Raw genomic sequence first — 20,823 nt, forward strand, 5'->3', positions numbered from 1 at the left:
TATTACAATATCGGTTTAAATATAGTATAGTTTAAATATAGTATATATACATATCTACATCTGTAGAAGTGGATATTCTTGCTACACCTGTTTGTTCAGTAAAGCAATTTAAACCAGAGTAAAAATCATTGTTTTATAATAAAAACGCTCCAGGGGGTATATTTACTAAACTGCGGGTTTGAAAATGGGGAGATGTTGCCTATATTAACCAATAAGATTTTAGCTGTCATTTTGTAGAATGTACTGAATAACTGATGACTAGTATGTGATTGGTTGCTGTAGGCAACATCTCCAATTTTTCAAACCCACAGTTTAGTAAATATACCCCCAAGTGCATTTTCTTCAACAACCACAAGAAGATGGAAGTGTTTAGAAAAATCCATACGGACCAAGCATTCTTAAAATATCAATTCAATTTTTTCTTTAAATTAATTTTATTTGAGAACTCTGCCCAAAGACTAATCCTTCTTACATAGTATTAAACAGGTATCCTCTCACTGGCATTCTCAGTGCTATCTTTGTAACCCCTTGTATTACCCCTCAATGTTTGAATGTTATAAGCACTTCAGAACCTCTCCAGCATAGTGAAAGCTTGTAAGAAATTGAAATGGTCACATAAGTAGTGGCTTCATTGAAGTTGGTGTCTACTTGAACGGTTGCAACTCATCCAATCTAATAGTGCTCTTCTGGCAAAGTCTGAGGGGTATACTTACTAAATTGCGGGTTTTGAAAAAGTGGAGATGTTGCCTATAGCAACCAATCAGATTCTAGCTGTCATTTTGTAGAGTGTTCTAAATAAATGATAACTAGAATCTGATTGGTTGGTATAAGCAACATCTCCACTTTTTCAAACTCGCAGTTTACTATATATACCCCTGAGTCTGCTTTCTATGATTCACTAGTCTTCAAGCTCTTGAAGGACTCATCTATTAGTAGGATACAAAAATTAATTTATAGGTAATACTGGGAGTCCCGGGGGAGGGTCTCCTACTTGTCTGCTGCCCATGGTATAGAAGGGGCAAATTAAGAGGGGGGTGGGGGTTGGTTGCATATTTTTTTAAGCAATCCACTTACATTTGTCTTTTTTTAGTTTATTATGAGCAAGATATACCCTTTCCAGATTACATTTTCCATAATCACAGAAGCAACTTGCACCATTCGGAAAACTTGAGCAGTCGCATAATAATCCACTACATAACAAGGGACTCATTACAAAGTGTGAGGAGGTGATGTTGACTGATGAATGCTGATTCATTTAATATTGTAGAAACCCTGAGGACTTGACTCATCATGAGTGTTTTCACCCTGTGCAAGAGGAATGAATAATGTTTAGGATTAACAATTTGACATAAAAGTGCAACCTTTTGCCCCTCACAGTGAATCATTTCCAATCTCTCAGCTTATTCCCAAACGTTTTTTTCAAGTTTCCAATGCAGCTCAAGAGAAAATAATGCAATTATGTATCCCAGCACAGCATTTGTTATTTTTACACATTCCCTGCAGGTTACCATTTTGTAAATTTCCAGTCAGGACACGGCTAGTGCTTAGTAATAATCTGCTAGCAGTACAAGCCTCCACAGGGTACATGTCTATTGAAATCAGAGGGCTTGGCATCAGAGCATGCAAAGTGTTTCTGAAAGTCTTGAAGTTTACTGGAAAAATCTATTCAGGCTATAATGAAAAAGGAACCTTACTGTACATGCCTACCAGACTCTGCAAGTAATGAGATTTTCTGTTTATTGTTACATAAAAGGGCGTCAAATAGAATTTTCCTTTTCATAAACAGTATTGCACCTGAATAAAAGCTGATTTCATTCTCAGGCGTGTTTTATGATTGTGTAAGATTTTTCTAGTTAGTATATGACAAAGGGCTTTTTTATGTGATCCATATTACTTTTAATAAACATTATTATTATTATTATTATTATTATTATTATTATTATTATTATTATAGATATATATGTAGCCGATCTTTGTTACCAGCAGTCTTTCAGAGGTTTGGTAACTGTTGGCAGGACCTGCTGCATTTTTTAGAGCCCCCAAACAGAAAACAAGTTGGTTTCACAGTATCTATCTGCATTAAAATGTCAGTTTGAATAGTCTTGTAATAGCTTTTAAACAATGATGATATCAATAACTATTTGGAAGTTACATTGGGAATGTGGTAACCCATTGCTTCTCTGAAAGTGAAGGGCCAGGGAAAATCCCCCCTCAGGGTGTGTAAAATTGTAGCCGATTTACATTGTTTGGAACAAAAATGTTTCCATAGCAAAAGAATGCTGCATCTCATTAGATCCGATTATTTAAAAAAAGGGACATGTATCCTAGTACTGGATTGACATTAAAGAGTTTGTACTGACTGAATGTATCAGTGTCCTGAACATGCTCAGATTAGATGCTGTATGGCCTTTTCCATTGTCATTATTATTATTATTATTATTAGTGTTTATTCATATAGGGCCATATAGAGGATGTTTGTCTTTCACATCAGTCCCTGCCCCATTGGAGCTAACATAAGGGGTCTATATTTTATTATGCAGTGGTAACGCTCATTATGTATCACTGCAAATCTCAGCGATATTTAATGCAGTACCACTGACATTTACTATGCCAGCACTCCTCTAGGAGCCCCCGCGAAGGTTCCCCTCCTATGCAAACTGCTTTTACTGGGACTGAATAAAGGAAATATTCGCCTTGGCGCAATGGTAATCAGCAAACAATATATATGAGGTGTTGCTACACTAAATCCAATATATGGAATTTTATTGCTAGTATACATAAGGTTATAGATAAATAAAGGTTGCAAACAATGGATGTGTATTCCACGGTCACATAGGGTAGCGTCTGTGAGAATGATTTCTTTTCACTCCACCAACATTGATCTCACATTTTGGACTTACATACCTACCCTATGTGACCGTGGAATACACATCCATTGTTTGGTCTACACCCAGAGACTGAGATATTGTGGACTAGGTGATCTACTACCTGGCAATTTTTGGCGTCACCCTCTAAACTCGACTCCACCACCATAATCAGACTAATAACAAAACATTAGGACATTCAGCGCATAAAAGTTCCCATGGAAAACAAATAATTAACAACAGTCCATAATCACAGTTCTGTTCTTATAATAGGGTGATTATTTCTGTGCCATAGATGTAATCTCCTTCAAAGTGATTGAACCCTTCCCATCACTATCCGTGGGAAATAGTACAAATGGATTCCTACCAGAGATCCTGATGTTCTCATCATATAGGATATCCAGCGGAATCCTCTGGATGTCAGGCAAATCTTTGGAATATCCTCACTTTTCCACCTTATTCAAGTCCTCCAAAAGTTACTCCCATAGGCTCTGCGGAGTCTCCTATGTGTGTGTCTGTCTCTGAGCTGTCACTCCTCTGTCTCTGCGCTGTCACTCCTCTGTCTCTGAGCTGTCACTCCTCTGTCTCTGCGCTGTCACTCCTCTGTCTCTGCTCTGTGACACCTCGAGCTGGTGATCTCCTAGGAGAGTGGGCTGGGTGACAACAACGCAGCTCCAGGGAAGATCACCAGCTCGAGGTGTCACAGAGCAGAGACAGAGAAGTGACAGCTCAGAGACAGAGGAGTGACAGCTCAGAGACAGAGGAGTGACAGTGCAGAGACAGAGGAGTGACAGCTCAGAGATAGAGGAGTGACAGCGCAGAGACAGAGGAGTGACAGCTCAGAGACAGAGGAGTGACAGCGCAGAGACAGAGGAGTGACAGCTCAGAGACAGACACACACAGGAGACTCCGCAGAGCCTATGGGAGTAACTTTTGGAGGACTTGAATAAGGTGGAAAAGTGGGGATATTCCAAAGATTTGCCTGACATCCAGAGGATTCCGCTGGATATCCTATATGCTGAGAACATCAGGATCTCTGGTAGGAATCCATTTGTACTATTTCCCACGGATGGTGATGGGAAGGGTTCAATCACTTTGAAGGAGATTACATCTATGGCACAGAAATAATCACCCTATTATAAGAACAGAACTGTGATTATGGACTGTTGTTAATTATTTGTTTTCCATGGGAACTTTTATGCGCTGAATGTCCTAATGTTTTGTTATTACTGACCATTTCAGATTGTATTACCTGAGTTTAGGATTTTGGCTGCATTTAGGATCATATAGCGCCTTAGTAGTGGTTGTTTGACATTACCATAATCAGAATGACACTGCTTTCTTTATACCTTACTAGATGATTGTGAAACCCAGGCATACGCACCATTCTTGGTACCAACCCAAAGACTGTGATATTGGACTATTTATAAGCAATTTGTTTTTACTGTTTATTGCGCCTATGATTATGACATATGATATGGTTTGCTACTGACAAAAAGGTATCACAATTCCTTAATAAGTTGCAATCTTTATTTATCTATAACCTTATGTATACTAGCAATAAAATTGCATATTTTGGATTTATTGTATCAACACCTCATATTTAGTGTTTACTGATTACCACTGCGCCAAGGGGACTATTTCCTTTATTCACTCCCATTTATCTAAGGGTTGGAACTTCCCTTCAACCTTATCTGTCCCCCCAGGCAGCAATCTTTGTTACACACCACATATTAAGGGAGCGTGGCCCCCCACCCCTCTTGGTTCTAGGAAGAGATGCATTCTCAGTATAAAATATTCTTAAATAAGACACAAATGGCAGAAAACATAGCAATGGCTTAGTCATACATTTTGAAACTGTTCTTAGCAGAATTCTAAAGAGAGACGTGGATGCTGAGTTTATGTCTCCCTTAGATGTTTTTTTTTTTAAAATGTGTTATATTACGCAATAGAGGTCACTTGCAAACAGCAAAATATGCAGGTGCAGAAGCAGCACTGTGCGAGCCCACCTGCTGAAAAACCCAGGTAGAATAAAATAAGTTCGGCTATATGTTAAATCGTGTTTAAGAGCTGACCTGCCAGAGGATATCTGTGATGAAAATGAAAATGTAGATGGAGTTGTTTGCGAAATAGGAGTAAATTACCCAGTAAGAGCACGGAACACTAATGTATTTCTTGCCATATGCCAATAAATCCGCCTCTGCAGCAGCAGAATATGCATCTGGTTTAGGATAAGTCATCATCATCAGTGAGCATTTGTGCATGCTCCCCCGCGCAGATGTGTATGCTTGTTTCTGCAGGTCTGCATGACCCACGGTTGTGTAAACTTGCTTTACTGTACTCGGCCAACATTAGAACACCCCATTCCCTGTCCCACCTCTCCAGACGCAGGCAAGCGTAAGTGCCAAAAGACTGCATAGGCGCAAATCCGTGCACTCACTTTCTGGTTGTCACTTTTCTGAGTGATTATACACAAGTAACACTATGCAAATTGGCTTACATCCCATAAGACACCAATAAAGTGCGGATTGGGAAGTCTCAAATAAAAAATGGTGTACAGAAAGTCAATTGTTAATGGAAATGGAAAAGGCAGCACATCAACAGATGACTATTTATGGGAGATATTAACTACCCAGATATAAATCAGGATATTGAATTCTGATTTCTAACAGCATTTCATACAGTCCAAACTGACAGCTTAGTACATAAGATTAAATTAGGACTCTACACAGAGATAGAATACTGAGACTTGTTATATATGAAACATATGCAGACTGGGTTACATTTATAAATGAGGTAATCAGTGCCAGGCTCTATTTTTTAAAATATTTCTATTAAATACCTTGTAGTCGGCCTACAATGTAAGATGTCCATGTTTGCAGATCTTAACGCAGGGTTATAAATAGAAGAAGATATTATCTCGATGCAAAAGGATCTAGACAAAATGGAAAGTTAGGCAGAAAATAGCAGCTGACGTTTAACATAGATAACGTAGATAAATGCAAGGTGACACCTAAGCCATGGTAACATTGATGCTACTTACACATTAAATGGAATACAATTGGGGAAATTTGAGATGGAAAATGATTTAGGAATAAGAGTAGAGAGGAAATTGCATTACATCACTCACTGTCAGGAAGTTGCTACCAAAGGTTAATAAAATTCTAGGACACATGCATGTGATGCAAAGATAATGTCATTATTGTATAAGTGACTTGTCAATTTGCAGCTTGAATATGGAATAGCGGGTCACTCGGCTGTTTGGGCCTCTATATAATCTCGGCACTGACACTTGCTCAGTGTCAGTGCAACTTGGTTGCTGTGCGTCTGACTCACTTTGCTGCTCTTTGTGTGGTGATTTCTGCTGGATCCTTTGTATACCATTTCTGCCTGTCTGACTATGGTCTGCTGGATCTCCCTGTGTACCGAACTTGGCCTGTCTGTCTACGTGCTGCTGGATCACATTGTGTACCGAACTTGGCCTGTCTGACTACGTGCTGCTGGATCACTCTGTGTACCGAACTTGGCCTGTCTGACAACATGCTGCTGGATCACCCTGTGTACCAAACTTGGCCTGTCTGACTACGTGCTACTGCATCACCCTGTGTACCAAACTTGGCCTGTCTGACTACGTGCTACTGGATCACCCTGTGTACCAAACTTGGCCTGTCTGACTACGTGCTGCTGGATCACCCTGTGTACCAAACTAGGCCTGTCTGACTACGTGCTGCAGGATCACCCTGTGTACCAAACTTGGCCTGTCTGACTACGTGCTGCTGGATCACCCTGTGTAGTGAACTTGACCTGTCTGACTACGTGCTGCTGGATCACCCTGTGTAGTGAACTTGGCCTGTCTGACTAGGTCCTGCTGGATCACCCTGTGTACCAAACTTCTCCTGTCTGACTACGTGCTGCTGGATCATCCTGTGTAGTGAACTTGGCCTGTCTGACTACGTGCTGCAGGATCACCCTGTGTACCAAACTTGGCCTGTCTGACTACGTGCTGCTGGATCATCCTGTGTAGTGAACTTGGCTTGTCTGACTACGTGCTGCTGGATCATCCTGTGTAGTGAACTTGGCTTGTCTGACTATCCTCTGTCTGATATCCGTGTACCAGATCCTAGCCTGTCTGGCTATTCTCTGCCTGATTACCCATGTACCAGATCCTAGCCTGTCTGACTACTGCGCCTGACAACCCGTGTACCAGTTCCTTATCTGCAGTTCTTCATTGCTGATCACTGTGTTCCTGCCTTCTCTTAGTACGGTCTCAGCTTTTCCAGGAGTTCTCCATCTTCCTCTTTGGGCCTTGTATTACATCCTAAAGGTCCAGAGGGCCGCGACCTGTGGGTTCCTGGCAGCAATGTCCATCCTGCCTTGCAGCGGTTCTTGGTGAATACCAGAGTATCTCTGTGCATCTGGTCTGCTAGTGCTAATTGGGATTTACACAGGTAACGTCAGAGTTGTAACAGAAACCATGTTATTTAAGGGAATGGAACGGTTACATTATAAAGAAAGTCTAGACATACTGAATGTGCTTAAATTGGAAAAAAAGGCATTTAACTAGTATGTATAAATATATCTGAGGTCTATAAAGAGCTTTTCATACCTAGTACAGTCCACTTTGACTGAAAGAACAATGTTTTCGCCATCAGCAGATCAAGAGGTTCTTGACAGTACAATCAGAGTATGGAAATCCTTACCAAGGAAGTGGATGATGGCCAATCCGTTATAATGGATTCAAAAATGGACCGGGTGCCTTTGACGCAGAGCAATAATCTTGTTGCCATTGATGGGGTCAGGAAGGGTTTTTCCCTACTGCAACAATATGTTGTCAGCTGCTTCTCTGGGGATTTATTTTGCCTTCCTCTGGATCAACATTGCTCTAGCTCATATAAGATTAGGTTGAATGTAATGTACTTTTGTCTTTTTTGGACCTTGCTAACTATATAACTATATTGGACTGTATTGCGTCATCACTTACTAATTGTTTTGCTTTATTATTGTTACCTCTCTGGCTTCCTTCTGTGCTTTTTAGCTTTTTATGCCATCTGACAATGTTGGTTATTTTTGTTGCCCTTGTACACAGTGTAGCTCTGCTGTGTTCTCTTCAATGGATACAATGTTATCCAACGAGCAGCTGTGTGACATGCCAGGACATAAGGAGCATGTACAAGACAATATGTTGAATTCATATGAAGGTGGAAAACCCTTTTACAGACCAATAATTTTTCTGTATGATAATGCAAAAAGTCGTTTTCTGCCTCTTTCACGTAGATCTCCTTTAGAACTGAAGGCTTTGCAACTCTTTCCATGCTCAGTGTGCTAGTGTTGAATAGGGACAGTCTATTTTTCCCTCTTCTGTTGTGAAATCATAGGTGCCCCAGAGCAGAATGTTACTCATTCTACTCACTGTTACTAACACCAATCAGCATACACAACAATTCAATTATGTGAGTACTGGGTGCATAGCAATGATTAATACAAGCCTGTGTGTCATCGCTTTGGCTCTGGTTCCTGAGGGAATGGTATATTGTACTTTAAAGAACATTACCTAGTACATTTTACAAGAAAAGAGAGAAGAAAGAATGGAAGTTAGAAGCTCAGAAGGTTGCCACAAATTGTAAAAACAAAACTTTACTTGAATAATATTAAAATGTCATAGTTTGAAACAGAGAAATAGGCGAATTCATTAAAAATAAAGTGTGAACACTTATGTGTGAACTTTTTTTCCTACAGAAGACCTGGAGTGCTTCTAACTTCAATTCTTTCTTCTCTCTCTTTTTGTGTTTATTACATGTTGAATGAAGCACCCCCTCACTTCAAATAATATTAAAAGTGAGGTAGGTCGTAGCTTGGTGCGGAGCATCTCTCCTTTCCTTTTTCTTCCCTTTTACACTAGTATGTTTTACTTCAGGTCAATCATGTGCGCAGTTACTTCCTAACACTAGGAACCTATCTGGTCGACTTCAAAAAGAGCAACTGAAGCCACTGTTGACATTACAATATTACTACTGAGCACAATAATTTTCCAAAATTAACTGTTAATAGATTGTTAAATATTTCTATACTCTATTCACACTTCTGCAACCAATTTTCCTGTTAGGAGGGAGGATCTTCTCTAACTGAACAGGCAGATAGTGATTGACAAACATGCTTTCTTGCTCTACTTAAATCCTCCATTTATATTGGTTGATTCATACACTGGGGCAGAGCCAGTGATGCAGTCTTACCTTTTTGACCCTTCTTTTAATCCTGTTGGAACTTTGTCATAAAGAAAAAATAGGGGCTTCAGCTGTCTTTTTCTGGTGCTTGAAGGTAATACTTTAATTTTTAAATTAGAACGTAAGGGTAACCGTGAACATATATTTTGAAAGCATGTTTCATATCTGAAAATTAAAATGTGCAGGTTTAGGATTTAAGTATACTTTTCCCTTTAAATATTATTACCAACATTTTTCTGTTACCACTACAGATATACTTTTAAATGTTGCTCTGACCTAAATACCAGTTGTGACAATAATTGTGTTTCTAATTTGTCTGAATACTTGATCCCCTTCTAAGTCCTTTGACCAATCACTGTCAAAATTAGCAATTGGCATTTAAGCCAGGTATGTTCACATTCCAAATTAAAATTAATTCATTTATTAACGTGAAAAAAGCATATTAATGGTTAACATTTCCATTCCATGATATATTGCATAAAAGTGATTTATACTTACATACTGCAAATCAGTAGTACAAAATATATAATGTAATTTATTTAAGATCCTTTAATAAGGGGCAATATTTTTTTTCTTACAGACCATCCAACATATTCTCAGTATATGGAATGTCCTCAAGGTTACAAGCGTATGAATGCCACATTCTGCCAAGGTAAGTAATAGAAGCAAACAGTTATTGGCACATTATGTAAAGACATGAATGTTATAAAAGCATTATCAAAATATATTTTCTTATAAAGTTGTTGATAGTGCGTGTTTTTTATTCCCATTCTTAAAATCATATTCCTATTTAAGTGTATTTAAAGGCACAAACATGTTAAAAAATTTACTTTCTCATTATCTTTAATTGAAACATAAAGCTTTTACAGAGATTCCAATACAGTACATAAAGCTAAAAACAGTGTTAACAATCTATTACTGAGAACACTGCTTATAAAATCTAATGACCTCAGAGTGTTTGGGTTGCTCCTCTCTGTGATAACTCAATTTTCATTAAAAATAAATGTTAAAGCTCACCCCTCCAAAATCAATTAGAGTTATGTGAAAGGACTGGTCATGCACACGGGCTACATTTAATGGTGGAGCTAGCAACTGAATGCAAACCACCTTATGCAAACTGCCATAAACATTTACATTTGTGTTATGTATGTGTATATATATGTATATATCTGTGTATATATCTGTGTATATATATATATATATATATATATATATATATATATATATATATATATATATATATATGCACACACGTCCACAATTTTCTCTTAACTCGTAAGTGTAAATTGCATCCTGTAATTTACACAGTATTCCACGTCAAACGTATCTTTAGATAGAATAATATGCAAATTGAACAAACACACCTCTTTATCTGCCTTATGGGCCGGTGTAAAGCAGTTTACTGAATAAATAAATAAATGTAAAAAATGTAAAAAATAAAATTGTGCTTCTTCCCCACAAACAGCACTAGGGTTGGTTAAGCAGTTTGGGAGAGGGTGCACACATTTTTTTTAAAATTTAATCATCACAATCACAATATCTGTTGTACCAGTAGAAATCACCAGCAAAAAGCTACATCTCCTTTAGACCTATCTGCAGCTGCTTTTAACTCAGCATAGCATGTAAAGTGCATAAAACATGCTTTTATATTGCTAGGCTCGCCTACTATCTTCCCCGTTCCACCTCTCTAAGCGCAGAGAGGTGCAAGAGGGAGATCCGTCTCAGTCTGAATGAAAACTGAGACGGATCCTTGGCTAAAAGTGCTTTTTGCACTGCTCAGTTGGACTTGCATCCGACTCTACATCAGGCCCACAGTGGTCAAAGTGGAAATTCAGAAGTGGTACTATGGGAAGTGTAAGTGAATGGAATTTGATAGTTTTACGATCAAAGTAGAAGGAGAAGTGTTGGTATGACATACCACAATGTTTTGGTAGGGCTTCCATTAGAAATTGTGGGGCCCAGTAAAAACAAAACAGGCATATCCTCCCTCTCTTTTACCACATGTCCCGGATCATCTGTGGGCGTTGGTCCAGCTTGTCAGTCCGTCGCATCGCGGTGTCACCAAAGTTAAATGGCACACACACAATCGGCCGTCCACATGATGTAAAAGAAAATGTGAATTATCAGACCAGGCCACCTTCTTCCATGGTCCAGTTCTGGCACTCACATGCCCAATGTATCCACTTTTGGCGATGGACAGGTGGCAGTATGGGCACACTGACCGGTCCATGGCAGCCCATACACAGCCCATATGCAGCAAGCTGCAAAGTACTGTGTATTCTGACACCTTTCTATCATAAATGTAACAGGGGTTTCTTTTTAGTCCCACCAATTTATAAATATTTAAAAAAGGAGTAATTTCAACCAGTATTTTGTTTCCTTTAATGATCTTCAAATGTTAAATATGGAGTGATACCACTAATCTGGATTTAGTAGGAAAAGGAGACAAAACAGTTTATTTAATGATTAGATTGACTCAATCTTACTGTTAAAAAACAACTTTATTGAATTGCATTGAAATGTATTCTGTGATAAACAAAAACAGCAAAATAATGTGAATGGGTGAATTAATGAATGATGGGAAGTTGAAGTTGCTGGCTACACACTTTTAGGTCCTCTAGTGGCTTGAAGTTTTAAATTACGTGCTAAATTAACTTGTATGAGTTATCTTGTAGACCTATAGTTTATCTAGTTCTTAATAATAGAGTGACTTTTAATAAAAGATTGAATAGTCATCCCTTCTCTATATTGTATAGAATAGTAGTATTGCACCTGAATCTTAATTTTCTGCTTCTTATATTACACTTGAATGAATACTAAGTTACTTTTCTATTCTTAGTTAGTATTGTTCCTTCCACAGTATATATTTTCAAAACTCACTGTTCAAGCTCAATGTAGACTGCCATTCAGTCAATCTCATTCATTCATAATTGTGAATTTATAGTCACCTAAAGAGCTTTCATTCTAACTGTGGGTGCTATCACAGCTCCATAGTGCCTTTTGTGTTTTTGGTTTTCAACCTGGGTCTTTGTGATAAAGTAGTCTTATTGGTTGGAAGAGCACCCACTCCGTAAAATATATGGGGATTTACCCGGAAATACAATAAAAGAGGATGGTCCCTTTCCTTGTGCGATTTCAGTCTCATTTTTATATGTACCTTTCTATCATAGCCAGAATTAACTTTTACAGCAATTTGTGGTACAGTAGCTCTTCTGTGGGATTTGACCAGACGGGCTAGCCTTCGCTCCCTACGTGCTAATGAGCCTTGGGCGCCCATGACCCAGTCAACGGTTCACCAGTTGTCCTTCCTTGGGCCACTTTTGGTAGTTACTTTGCACTGCATACCAGGAACACCCCACAAGACCTGCCGTTATGGAGATGCTCTGGCCCTTGTCAAAGTTACTCAGATTTATATGCTTTCCCATTTTTCCTGCTTCCAACACATCAACTTCAAGAACTGACTGTTCACTTGCTGCCCAATATATCCCACCCCTTGACAGGTGCCGATATATTATAGTTATTTTAAGCATTTAGGGCTAGATTTACTAAGCTGCGGGTTTGAAAAAGTGGGGATGTTGCCTATAGTAACCAATCAGATTCTAGCTTTCATTTATTTAATACCTTCTATAAAATGATAGCTAGAATCTGATTGGTTGCTATAGGCAACATCCCCACTTTTTCAAACCCGCAGCTTAGTAAATCTAGCCCTTAGTGTCTATATTGGTGTCTCACTCATTGTGAAATATTGATATAGTTGATCCATTTAGGATATGTTGAGGAATCTTAAAAATCTTTCCTGCTCAGGAACTAAGAAGTGGTTTGATATTCCCAATTCCCAGAAGATGTGTAATACAATATTCACTAGATCAAATTTAAGGAGCAAGGAATCCAATGCCCCTAGTTATAATTACAGCTGATGCTTTACTTTTCAGAAATGTTTTTATTGGTGTCAGTGGATGTTCTCGTTCCCTTAAAATCATACTTACCAACTTGGGAATGATGATATCCGGGAGCCTGCGGGGGAGGTGGGCGTGATGGGGGGACGGGCCTCCAAAATGTGCGGCATTTGGATCCGCCCCCTGTGACATCATGACTCAACCGCGTCATTTGACAGCGGGGGACGGGGCCAAATGCCGCGATTCACCGGGAATCGCGGCGTTTGTGACATAATTCTGCCCACTTCACTAGGAAGTGCCCACTTCCTAGTGAAGTGGGCAGATCTGGGAGATTGCCACACTCTCCCGGGAGTCCGTGAGACTCTCGCAAAATGCGGGAGTCTCCCGGACATTCCAGGAGAGTTGGCAAGTATGCTTAAAATGTAATTCTGGCTCTTATATTTGACTGACTGAATTCTACATTACTATGTATGTCCAGCCTTGTGCTAGACCATACCTTATACCACTAGCATTTTATTTGTTTTTACTTGTAACGCTAGTAAAAATGCATATTAAATGCACAGGGGTTTGATATGCCTTTTCACTCGTTTATTAGATCTCAGTGTAGGCCTCTCGGTGCATTGATATGTGGTAAGATCAAAAAATTAAACAGTAGCTTTGAAAACACACTACTGCAATGCAAGTAAAAATGTCAGTGGGTATGATAACACTAGAAAGAATGTTTTCTACTGTCACACACATTTACATGGTGATGATGATTACATTCTTTTACATGTGCTAAGGATGCATGTAAAATGCATTTTGAAGAATGCCAGAGGCTATAAGCCCTAAGTGAACTTTAATTTTTTCGGTATGTAAATGTTGAAGTTACATACAGTCTAAATACATATAGATAGAGTTACAATTTTAGACCAATGTTCCGTTTATGTGGCACATAAGACATTTTCTCAATCAATCTTTGTTCAACTTGACCCTTTTTGCTCTGTTATGTTACACACAATTCAGTCTCAGTGTGTGATGTTTGAGTGATTAATAGGTGCCGTTTGATTGTTTTCTTGTAGCTAATAAAGGAACTAGCTAAGTTCAGGACAAACAAAAAACCATCTGTGGCACTGGTTCATTTGATTCAGCTCCTCGCGGCTGTTTACTCTTTCTCAGCAAAAATTATCTTTTCAAAGACATGATTTATTATGTGTTCTCACAAGAAGCACTGGGGAGATATATTAAATGTTGCAAAATTATTATAATTTTAGTATACTCTATGTTACTGTTAAATGATTAGGATTTTTTTTCTTTATAAACAAGGAGAATGTGTAGTTATTTTAATATATGACCTTTAGTGGTCCTGATTTATATGATTCTGTTGTCGTCATTATGGGGGAAAGATGCTATGGTCAAGGCACTTTTAAAACAGTAACTTCCTTCCCAGGGTTATTTATTAAAGATATTAACCCATAGTAAATTACTTTCACACCTTCTTTTTCCACTTGAGAAGTGACATTGAAAAATAAATTGTATGTATCTATTAAGATTGTGGTAATGTAGGAGTTATAGCTTTAGGATAAGGTAAACAGGGGTTTTGGATGGGCCAGGCATGCAGATCTCATTGTAACAGAGGTTTGTAAATATTTTATCAGTTACTTTAGGGGGTATATTTACTAAACTGCGGGTTTCAAAAAGTGGAGATGAGAACTATAGCAACCAATCAGAGTCTAGATGTCATTTTGTAGAATGTACTAAATAAATAATAACTAGATTATGATTGGTTGCTATAGGCAACATCTCCATTTAGTAAATAGTAACATCGAGCGCTAAGGATAGCTATCTCAATTTATAGTGAGATTAATGTAGATTGTTGTAACCCCGTAGATGTAATATTAGTGTCCACTTTTTCTTGTTTCTTAGAACTATAAAAAAAATTTATTTTTTTTTTTTCTCTCACTATAAATTGAGATAGCTATCCTTAGCGCTCGATGTTACTATTTGGCTAAGGACTTTGGCACTAGTTACAGATCTCATTATTTTGGGAGATCTTCTTGTTATATCCAGACCATTTATATATGCAGAAATACACCTGCTTAATTACAGGTTTATCATGACCACAGTGGCACTTTAAACTTAATTCAGTTTCTGTGCATACAGCTGAGTGTCGTTTGTAGGAGCTCTTGCAAACATAGTTTGCATTTTAAACTTGTATTGTATCACTGTATGTTACTATTTGTTCTTTTATTTCGCTTATTTCTCTACCCCTATTTTAATGCATACTAATAAAGGTTACATTTTATTATCATCTCTTTGGAGTGCCCCAATTACACCCTTCTCCTTTCTATTCTGTACACTGTTATTCTCACCAGTTCCCATGAGACCTACTTTACACAGATGTTACATGTCTTAATTGTATCTTTCAACAGAAATGCATTAAACTATATGTTTCTTGTCTATTATACAGAGGATTTTATTGCATCCACAAAGCTGCTATAAGTTTGCTATCTCTGAGTTCTTCACTTATAGAGTCATCTTTTTCTATCATGCAATAGGAACAAGACTATGTGGTCTCATATGAAAGCTATGCAGTCTTTGACAAATGTTTCCAATATCGTCCTAACAATACTGTTTCTCGCAATGCTGTTTTATGGACTGTTAATGATGCAGCATTGTGCCATTTTAACAAGTATTGTCTGTGTGTTCTGGCACTTGTATATATTGTACTAAATTATTGAGTCATGCGCTGATGACTACATGTTATTACATATTTACTGTGCTATTATTTTTATTCATTGCAACTTGCATATTGACACAGCTGGAAGTCGATGTGCATGTTATATAGTGCAAATTATGTTTTACAGGAACAGGAAGCTATACAGTCATATATACTATTATGTAACAATTGGCACATACAATTTAATTACTGCTACCATTTACTTGCATTTTATATTAAATACATAGGAGTGAAACAAGCCCAAAAGAAGTGGAAAAAGCACATGACTCTTGCCCATTTTAGTAGAGACAAGAAGTGGAGAACTATGTACTTTTCATGTAGCAGCCATAGGCAAACCGAGGGTGGGGGACCTAGTGCCTGGGAACCCCCCTCAAAGACTGGGGCACTGTATAATTGAGGTGGCTAGACCCTGCTCCTGCTTCACACGGCTCTGCTTGAAAAGGGTGAGCTGCGTGCACCTAACAGTAGTGCACGCAGCATTGCCCACGTATATTATGGGGATAGGAAGAGTTGGAGAGCAGCCAAGTACTGTCTAAAATTATAGCCATGCCCCCATGCATGCTGGTCACTCCCACTGGCGGTGCGGTGTGGAAACCCCCTCTACAAATCCTGGCAGCCTCATGGTTACTGCACATTTTGGCAAAGTTTATACTAAATTTGCCATCCTTGACCACTCACTGATCTAGAGGCTACTGTCTGTATTTTGCTGTCATTTTATTTAGCTGTATGTGCAGGGCCAGCGATGTGCTAACTCCTTACATTGCAAGGAACCCCCTCACCATACCTCCCAACATTTAGAATTCTGAAAGCAGGACAAGATAAGCCCAGAATCATCAAAACCCCTCCCACAACTAGATAAATTTGGGTAAAACCCCACCTACTTTCTAGTTAAGCCCTGCCCCTTTTGCGGACTACAAATCAGGATTTCCCATAAAAATCGGGACAGTTGGGAAGTATGCCCCAACTCCACACAACTCCTCCCCTGGGCCTGTGAAAACTTCTGATCCTCCTCAAACTGTCATATCGCTCTACAAACCTATGTGCTTTGACAGAAAACTAGATGTATTTGCACAATTCGAAGCCTATGGTTGGACCAAAGCTGATTTTAAACTGTGCATCCACCTATTTGTACTTCAGAATTGACCTCCAAAGTAAGTAAAATGAGGTCTGTCCATAAGATTATCCAAAACTATGTAAAAGACCAAAAAAAAGGTAGATGCAAGGCAAGAAATAGAGCCATTTGAGAGTTATTTACAGTTGTTCTGTTTCACAGAAATTAGATTAGAAACAAAATATTGAATACATTTGATTTTATTACATCTAAGATTACCTACTCAGCAGTTAAAATAAAACAAATGTGCATCATGTAACTATACATAAAGTGAAACATCACAAAAATTAACATTTAAGGTAGCCTACTTCTTAAATTACAATGGACTATGTATATTTGGTTTTACTTCCAAATAAATGACCATAAATGCAAAAAGAATAATACAAGCACTAATTATGTTCTGACAGCAGTTCAGAAAAAAATGTGATGGATATGCATATTTTGCATTCTGTTATAAGGAACGCTGATCTCTATTACAGTCTTTCTTGTTGCTCTATGCACCATGCTGTGAATGAGTCAGACACATGCAAAATGGTTAGAAGTTTTACACTTTGCTGTGCTGCTATATCTGTGTTTGAGGAATATGAAGCGGAGCTGCTAAAGGATTGAGAGGTAATTCCTCCCTCTGGTAGATTTATGTAGCAAGAAGAAATTCCTGGCGCACCGGGTGGTGATTTGAGAAATATAGAGAATATATAGGATGAGTAAGATCCTGAATCAGTCTGCATATTCTTAGAAAGATATTTATATGAGAATAGGTAAAGGCAAAGTTTAAATGTCACATCAACAATGTAACACATCAGCACATAAACAGTGTTGCAAATTAGTACACATAAGCATAATATTGTACTGCAATGATTCGCTATTGTAATACAGGATTTTATACTAACACAGAATCGATTCCTTGGATCTTATAAATAAACTGTTTTTTTGTAGTGTACTTTTTTAAAATTGTCAACCATTGAGGCCCTGGCATATGAACTTTCCCATATCGTTACAGCCATATTGTTTATTCTGCTGTGTTGATCTGTATTACTATATATATATATATTTCATTTTGTTATTTACATATGGTCTACGGATTTTTACTACTCTACAGTAGTAATTCTGCCTGTTTCGAGCTCCAGGCAGGATACACTATTATGCTTATCTGTACTAATTTGCAACACTGTTTATGTGCTGATGTGTATTAATGTGTTAGATTGTTGATGTGACATTTAATCTTTGTCTTTTCTTTGCCATTCTTAGCAAATTACACATGAAAAAAAAACATAGTAAGGACTATTGGGTACTCCTGTAGCATTCTTATAGACAATTATAATCTATCTCTCTATATCTATCTATTTAGTCAGCCCATAAATATGCTATAGTGAAAACTTATATTATATATTATAAAACGTAATATTTTCACCTATTCAGTCCCTAGTAGTGAGAACTTACATAGTCATCTATGAATGTAATATACAGTATATCTGCTTTTCCTCTCTCCTGGATTCTTTTACAACTATGCACTTATCCACGATCTGTCTCTCTTCAACTCTTAATGAAGATTTGTTTTTATCAAATAGATATTTTATATAGCACAGGGACTGATGAAATTCACTGGTTAAATAAAACCAGGAATCCTCATGTGTAAGATAAAATGAACTGTATTTTTTCTGTTTTATCTACAAATTTAAGATATATAATAACATTGTCAGCATCACATACACATGTTTTATATACATGTTGAAGACAGGTGGCTGTTTACACATGTATGACTCCTTTAACTACATTTAGTTCTGCTCAGTGCATAACAAGCGCATCAAAGTGCACATGTTGTTCCAATCAGCTGGACAGTATTCAGTTGAATGGGAGCCTTAGAAGTCATCTCTACATCTCTGTGCTTTGTATAAATGAACTTGATCTGTCTTCTTGTGTCTGTATATGGCCACAAATCTCTCCATTCCTTCTAACCTCCTTGTACAATACATTACTGTAGAATAACAACAACATGTATATTATTTACCATACAAACTAGGAATCTATAAATATTAACTCTACTTACTATCATTTATTTTTAAATTACAGTTGCTTTGTATGGTTTTATTATGCCCTGTTTGAATTAATCAAACAAATTTAGCTACAGCCCAGATGTAAAGAATAATCATCATCTTTTATATTGCACCACCAATTCCACAGCGCTAAATATTTGTCATTCACATCCATCCCCCTGCTCCATCGGAGCTTACAGTCCAAATCCCCTAACATACAGACTAGGGTTAATTTTGTCAGCAGCTAATTAACCTATTAATATGTTCTTGGAGTGTGGTAGGAAACATGAGGAGAACATATAAATTCCACACACATAAGGTCCTGGGGCCCGATTCATTAAGGATATTAAATTAAGAAGCTTCTTATTTAAGTCTCCTGGACAAAACCATGTTACAATGCAAGGGGTGCAAATGAGTTTTCTGTTTTGCACATGTAGCACACAAATATCAACTTTAAATGTCAGTGTACAAATAAGCTATCAAGTATTTGTGTGCTACATGAAAAAACAGTCATTAGTCATTATTTAATTTATGTGCAAAACAGAAAACTCATTTGCACTCCTTGCATTGTAACATGGTTTTGTCCAGGAGACTTAAATAAGAAGTTTCCTAATTTAAGATCCTTAATGAATCAGGCCCCTGGTTAGGAATTGAACTCATGTCCCAGCACTGAAATGCTAACCACTGTTCCACCATGTTGCCCCAAATATTTTAGTTTGTTTACTATAAACTATTTATTTTATTGCCAAAAAGAAAATATCTTAAGTTAAGTGATTTGTTTGACTTTCAAAAGAGGGCACAGCAATAAATAACAGAATATACAACTGTATTGTTAAATATCTCAAGTTTTCCTTTTGCTGCCCTACATTTATTACGACAGCAAAGAAAATTTTGATGACAGATATCTGGAAAAATATTGTTGCTCGAAGTCTTGCAAAAGTATAAAACATGAGCTGAAAGGATGCTTTTTATTATCTGCTACAAGTTGACACAAATCCTTACAATATGACAAAATGGAATCAAAATATTTCATAACACTGAATTACCGTTATAGTTTTTTTTTCATGTAGTACTTACAGGCCATCATTTATGGGTGCACAGAGATCTCAGAACCCTTATGAAAATGTGTAAAATAACATTTAATAAACCACAAACACTAAGCAATACATGGATGTAATCCAAAGTGCATAAGAAAAAGCAGAATTAGTATAGAACTTAGAATTTGTGTAAATAAATAAAAATGCAAAAGAGAAACCATTAACAACTCACTATATCATCAAATCATTCTATGCTGGAAAATACCTGATGAACATTACAAATAGGTACTGCTAGTTATAATTATGCACAATCGCTACCTAAAACATATTAGAGGCATTAGGGGGGCATCTCGATGGCTCAGTGGTTAGCACTTCTGCCTCACAGCACTGGGGTCATGAGTTCAATACCCGACCACGGCCTTATCTGTGTAGAGTTTGTATGTTTCCCCCGTGTTTGCGTGTGTTTCCTCTGGGTGCTCCGGTTTCCTCCCACACTCCAAAAACATACTAGTAAGTTAATTGGCTGCTAACAAATTGACCCTATTCTCTCTCTTTCTATGTGTGTGTTGTGTGTCTGTCTATGTGAGGGAATTTAGACTGTAAGCCCCAAAGGGGCACTGATGTGAATGAGTTCTCTGTACAGTGCTGCGGAATTAGTGGCGTTATATAAATAACTGATGATGATGATAATCCCCCCCCGGTCTGGTCCCATAGCGGGCTACCTTGGGCTGCATTTTTTTTCCTTTAAAGTGTTCCTAATATGCTGCTGAGTCAAGTCTTGCCCCCGGCATAAGATTGCCAGCCCTCCCCTGTAGGTATCCATACAAGTGTATAAGAAACTTTCCCTCCCCCTCCCCCACATACAAGATGAGCACACTTACTGAAATGCTCTGCATAGTTGTAATAAGTAAAGTGATTTAACTTATATACTAGGTATGCAAT

General features: G+C 37.8%; 1 protein-coding gene across 2 annotated transcripts in view; it reads left to right on the plus strand.

Moving 5' to 3' along the window:
• LTBP1 (latent transforming growth factor beta binding protein 1) overlaps positions 1-20,823 on the plus strand; it is a 348,337-nt gene that overhangs the window by 222,774 nt on the left and 104,740 nt on the right. For both annotated transcript variants that reach the window (XM_075203670.1, XM_075203671.1), the window contains one exon: positions 9,666-9,737. In XM_075203670.1, coding sequence (XP_075059771.1) covers positions 9,666-9,737 — 72 coding nt within the window. The remainder of the gene's footprint in view (positions 1-9,665; positions 9,738-20,823) is intronic.

This window comes from Mixophyes fleayi, chromosome 3, assembly GCF_038048845.1.
Source record: "Mixophyes fleayi isolate aMixFle1 chromosome 3, aMixFle1.hap1, whole genome shotgun sequence".
Classification (NCBI taxonomy): domain Eukaryota; kingdom Metazoa; phylum Chordata; class Amphibia; order Anura; family Limnodynastidae; genus Mixophyes; species Mixophyes fleayi.